This window comes from Choristoneura fumiferana, chromosome 27 (genome assembly GCF_025370935.1).
Source record: "Choristoneura fumiferana chromosome 27, NRCan_CFum_1, whole genome shotgun sequence".
NCBI lineage: Eukaryota > Metazoa > Arthropoda > Insecta > Lepidoptera > Tortricidae > Choristoneura > Choristoneura fumiferana.
The window spans coordinates 10239821-10246212 of NC_133498.1; the positions used below are offsets into that span (position 1 = coordinate 10239821).

General features: G+C 35.2%; 1 protein-coding gene across 1 annotated transcript in view; it reads left to right on the top strand.

Annotated features, from left to right (window-relative positions):
• LOC141443258 (uncharacterized) overlaps positions 1 to 1947 on the top strand; it is a 10885-nt gene extending 8938 nt beyond the window's left edge. Inside the window, exon 8 of the mRNA XM_074108468.1 lies at positions 1915 to 1947. Coding sequence (XP_073964569.1) covers positions 1915 to 1947 — 33 coding nt within the window. The remainder of the gene's footprint in view (positions 1 to 1914) is intronic.
• Positions 1948 to 6392: the final 4445 nt, after the last annotated feature.

Here is a 6392-nt window from a genome sequence, read left to right on the forward strand (position 1 = left end):
TAATAATTATAAGATCAGTCGAACTTACCTAAGTGAAGGCTGATCATAATTATGGGAAGCACCTCGTCCGAAATGATCCAGTCCCTCCCTAACCCATATCTTAGTTTATTTCAGATTCAATAAAAATAAAGGCCCTGAATGGTTGTGATTAAGAGCTTTAAAGGAATGGCGGCGATCAAAGACGGAACAGGAAGCCGTACGAGGATGACAGAGAGGAGGCGTTTTTTCCTGTATTTACTTTAAAATATTGTGGTAACGTAGTAGCGTAAGAATATACGACTACAAGTTTTCTGGATCATTTCGGACGAGGTGCTTCCCATAATTATGATCAGCCTTCACTTAGGTAAGTTCGACTGATCTTATAATTATAGTTCAGCACCTCGTCCTCATGATCCAGAAAACTTGTAGATGTTTAAAGCAAACAGTTGTGATTAGTGAAATATTTAACATTTAATGTTAAAATTTTCAAAGAAACAATTTCTTCTCAAATATAAAACTAAAAATAAGCTACCTTAGCTTAATAAACAATAACAAGAGTATGTCTTGTGTTACTATTAACATAAACTTATAATCTTAAGTGTGAACTACATATAGCTCTCCAGAAAGAAGATGCATCCTGGACCAGTGGTCTGTTGTAATGTTTAGCAAACATATTTGACCCACTGGTCCAGCCTACCATCTTTCTAATAGTTTTGATGTTAACACTCTCTTTGACCGCAAATAAAGTCGCCGCGTGTCGCGTGCTGTGTGCAGAGAAGGTGTTAACATAATCAACACTTTCAATACAGCCAAACAGATTTATTTATTTAGATATTTAAATTTTCGTTAAAATAAAGCAACAATAACACAAGTCGGTTTTTTGTCTTGGCCAAGATATTATATGATCTAGAATACTTTTAATATTCTCATGTTAAAAAATATTATCTAACTTAATCAAGGATAATGTCTGCACTTTGTGTTCTAACAATTGCTAGAAAAGTGACACATTTTTTAGTTTTTAAGTTTAATGTTTCATTAGAGAACACATAGTATTATTCAGATGTTTAAGTACAATTTTAGGGTTCCATGTTTCAGAGTATTTTGGAACATTGGTTTAAGTTAAATATCCCTACAAAAAATCTCTTTTTTTTTTTTTTTTTTTTAAACTGCGAGTCTAAAATTAGTGAGATACAGATCTATACAGATCAGTTAAGAGAGGTATAAGTCAAGCCTTCTTTAAACTTTAAGGTATTACAAGGTAAGCTATTACATTTTAAATAGATGCATCTAATAGATTAAAGTTGTGTTTGTTACAAAACTTAATCCAATGGTTATACTATATAATAAATGTTGTCTCATCATGCCTTTAGTGGCTGATGCCAACATAATATCCATTGAAGACTTACTTGTGCCTCTCTTAGTGAGTGCTTGCAGGACAATATTGCAGCTTCAATATGAGCTGCTTGTGGAGGGGAGGGTGCACCCTGAAAGGTGATACTAACAATTCCCCTCTACCATAGACTGAAATTATTTGAAACAGGGTTGGGTGGGCCAATCTGGGACAATTACTATGCCTCTGTTCTGATATTTTCAAATAAATATAAATATTACCTATATTATATACTTTTATTTTTTATTTTGTAAAACAGCATTATAGAAAAAAGGTAGAGAAGGCATAGAAAAAATTGGTTCCATTTTATAGTATAGGTATCACAAGCCCAAGCACCAGGGTCAGGAAACCATGACACAAATTATTATTTGCTCAACAAGCAAATAGGTGTATTTCTGGTTTTTCAAATATTTTAGTTATTGTTCTGAAGAAAGAGAAAGATAGCTCACACCCAGTCTAAGTTTTTAATTTGTGAGGCTTTGTCTGCAATATTGTTCTCCGATTGTACATCTGAAGCATAAACCAAAAACCCTTTCATCTCACAGAATTGCCAGATCTCTCGAGCAAACCGCATATAAGCGTGGATGTTGTGTGCCTCCAAATTTATTTATATATGCTATTGCAGTAGTATTACTTATTTGCAAAATAATTTCACAGTTGTACAGATCCAATGCAAGAAAATTCAATCCAAATAGGCTGCTAGTAATTCCTAGTGATTAAAATTACCATAATTGAATTCAGGACAACAGGTCCCCAGCCAGAGCCACTAGCATGATAGCATCAGAATATATTTCAAGTTTATAACAAAAACTTTATTTTTAGACAACTACGTTGAATATTATGCTTTCACCAAAAAATCATCATTTATTTGTTAATTAACATCTAGGGTTGCATTGAAATTCTTTCTACTATTAACTAAGGCCAGTGTTTTAAAAGATTCAAGAAATTTAGTATGGAGCCAGGCACATTTTAGGTACTGCTGGGTAAGATGATACCAAAATACCTATGAACTTAGCAAATTCACTAATTTTGCAACTATATTTCTTTATTAATTTAACAACATGGTCATAAATCGAAAAAATTGAAATTCTTTTTCTTTTAGAAAATTAAGTAAGTACTTGTCATATTTCTAAAATTTGGTACAAAACCTAGAAATGTATGTTATGGCAACAAACAACTCATGAAGGATGGTTGCTTAATTAATTGACATTTAGTTATTTTATTTTGACAACTTTCTGCATCATTTCCTATATACAGTATGTCATAAAATATATTGCTGTTAATAAGCCTTTGGACCAAAGGCAGTGGATAACCGGTTTCATAAGTTTTGTAAAGGCAACCATGGAGCTGTATTGAGTTGAGACCAAATGGGAGGCACTGGAATTTGTATAACTTTTCTTTGAAAAGAAAATATAACACGCACATTACATATATAACAATGAATTACATATAAGTCAAAGTCAAAATATCTTTATTCAATTTAGGCTATAACAAGCACTTATGAATGTCAAAACAAAAATCTACCACTGGTTCTTATACCGGTTATATAATTCAGATTCATATACCGGCAGTAAGAAGTAGACGTTTTCCAGTCTACTGTTGCTATAAAATAAAGCAATGTTTGTTCATAAATTTGACAGCTCTGTCCTATTATTATCCTCTAATTTAGGTGTTATGGGTTTGTTTAACTGTTTCAAGTATAGGAAACGCTTGTTAGGTGCCATTAGGCTTTATGATAAAAAAAGCTTGTCAAAAATTATTTATTACTATGTAAACATTCTTTGATAGCACCATTATCAAGTATTTAGTTAATTTTATTTGACAAATCAGCACCTTGAAACTGAGAAACTATTGTTTTTCAGAATGGAGGATTGAAACGGGTGGTCACCAAAGACTATGTATTTTATAACCAGAAATTCAGTCTAAAATAACTGAGTCTGTAGTGATTTGCTCCCATCTGTCTAGATAGTATTGGAGTCTACCTGACCTGCCTGGTTGACATTCATTGCCTGCGCTGTGGAGGATGCTTACTGCTAGCCGGACGCTGCTCTTGGGCTGATGTCTCTGGAAGTTGCTCTTGTCCTCGGGCAAGCTGCTGCTGCTGCTGGTGACCGGAGTGGAACTTTGTTTCAATTATGTTTTGTTTTTTATCCTTTGACCTTTACTGGGCATGGTGGGCTTCAAACTCTGTCAAGACATTTCTTAGCAGACTGGCTATATTATTATTATTATTTTTTTTAATTGTAAAATTATTGCCAAACAGGAGACCTTCAATAAGACTGTTGTCCATATCAAATCTTTCACATAATTGTTAAGTCTAGACACAAGGATGTTTCATCAACTCTTGGATAGGTATTTCATAGTGCATGTAGCAAAGTAAGTGTGCTGAACAACTTAGATATTCTAAAATTTTAATAGTGTTTGGAATTTCCTTAATGACATTTGTCATTGCCAGTCCCACACTTAGTTGTCAGCTGTTTCTGTTCTTCAACTATATTGAAATATCGTTTTGAAGCATTGTCCAAGACTTTAGCTTTAGTTTCAACATTCTAGGCGGGGTAATGGACAATTAACCATATTTGCACTGAATGGTGTCCTTTGACAAACCAGTTTACAGGATGTTTTCCCCATCTAATGCAAGCTCATCAGAGAACAGATTTTCAATTTTCGGACCCAAAATTTTCATAACAGACTCGGAGAGAGGTTCACTTCCTCGGGGCACATCTTCCGTTTTCTCACCATAGCTGGCGCCCCCCCCCCTTTCTGAATTTTTCTGAAGATACTTCTTCCACCATCATCCCAATCTCCCTTAGATCTTCTGGGTCTGTCGCTGTAAATGCAATGAGCATATTTGTCAGCCTTCCAGTATACACAATATATAACGTCCACACGGTAGACCTCTCGTGAATACTCGGGACTATTGTGTATACGTGCATGTGCATAACGTGCCACCGGTAAGCCTCTCGTGAATACTCTCGGCACAGCAAACATGCAATTGTCGTGATAATCACAACAAAATCGGCCACTGGCATGCCTCCCGTGCATGCTCTGGACTCGAAGAAATGCATAAGACATGCTGTGAGTTGCTGATAAACCTCTCGTGAATATTCTGAACTCGAAAAAATCTAACCTCTAATAAGATAGGTATTGACTTAGTGGTATTTCATCGGATGGTGTACAGTTTCTCGATGAATTCTTCAATTTAACCTGTTAGGTATCTGAAAATTTGATAAGGTTGATGGTTGTTTATAAAACTTACGTGCACACTGCACGTGTTTCATCATCATCAGAATCCGAGTTAGACTCCGAAGCATATTGCACCAATTTTCCTAATTTTCTAATTTTAAACAATAAATCTGCTTTTGTGTATATTTTCCTTTTGTTCATTTTGGCTAGTAATTATTCAAAATATATAAAACGAGCGACGAATATGGTAACGCTTTCGCACAAAAAAATACAATGGCGGCGATCAAAGACGGAACAGGAAGCCGTACGAGGATGACAGAGAGGAGGCGTTTTTCCGGACGGAAGGCAAAATATAATGATAACATAAAGACGTATATAAATAGATACTTAACGTACCTATTTGTATTCAGGACTATAATGTTGGTGTTAAAATTCACGCATGAATAATCGTAATGGAATGACGTTCGACTCTCATGTGAATCGATGAATGAGTGCCAGCTCCATATATGTAGGTAACCTTGCGCATGGGCTGCTGATGTTTAAGTAAATATTTCACAGTTTAAACGTTTAACATTACCTTTTTAGGGTTCCGTATTTATTATTCATTAGGTACTTTTTTTTAACTTCTGTTTGGATGACAATGCAAGTACAGTCAGCAAACTACAACCAGCAAAAAAGTTGGTATTAACATTTGTTTAACTTGTATTAGGTATTTAATCGATATCTCTAGTGGTTGTGAACCGATTTTAATAATTATTTATTAAGGTAGTTTAATATAAAAGTGATATCAACTTGCCTCCTTTCAGCACTTAATAATGGCCACGAAGGTACTTTGAAAAAAAAAAACATTTTTCTTTGTCTTTTGCGGAGTAACGATATCGCTGGGTGGGGTGAAACTCTTTCCCAGCCCGGATAATACCGACATGAAAATACCGACTCTGTTTTTCGTGTACACGCCCATAGAAGCTCCTGTCAGTTTCTATGGGCGCGTACACAAAAAACAGGGCCGGTATTTCCATGTCGGTGTTATCCGGGCCGGTAAAAAGTGTCGCCCGCTGGGTGCGCGATGACAGTGCCAACTAGCGGATACAATTACGGCGGACTTTGAAATATCAAATTGCTGACTGTCCTTACGAAGAGTAAGTAATAATAATAATAATGCTTTTATTGATATAACTGTTGGATTACATTGGTTAAGGTTGAGACCTCCTAGTAGGTACCGTAAGGCACCTGTGTCAGGAGACCCCGCTCCTCCAAGAATTGATAAATTTGACCAGCATAATTAAATATTTTTTTATCTAATTGCCTAAAACTAATCCATAAATATAGTGACATGCTGTGTGTGTGTGTGTGTGTGTGTGTGTGTGTGTGTGTGTGTGTGTGTATGTGTGTGTTTGTGCGTATATATGTGTAGATACATGTAGGTAGTGCATACATTTTGAATTATATAAGTACATTTAGTATATGATATAGATACACTATAGTAACCTGTTTATAGTTTTTGTTTTATTAGATGCCTTATATCTATCTATAAGAGCTAATATAGATTAACGTTCATTTGTCATATTAGAATTTCTTCGGTTTCACTGTAGGTAAGATCAGCCAGATACTTAAGCAGTGTCTTATCCGAAGTCTTACCGAAAACTTACACTAAGGGTACAGAGCCCTTACTGTAAGTTTTCGATTACAAAATACGTCTCGATCACGTTCGCGTTAAAATTTCAATTTGTTTGGAAACACAAACATCGCAAACGTTCCGCTAGAGGCGCTATTCGTGTTTCCATATAAATTGAGATTATAACGCGAACGTGCTTGAGACGTATTTTGTAACCGAAAA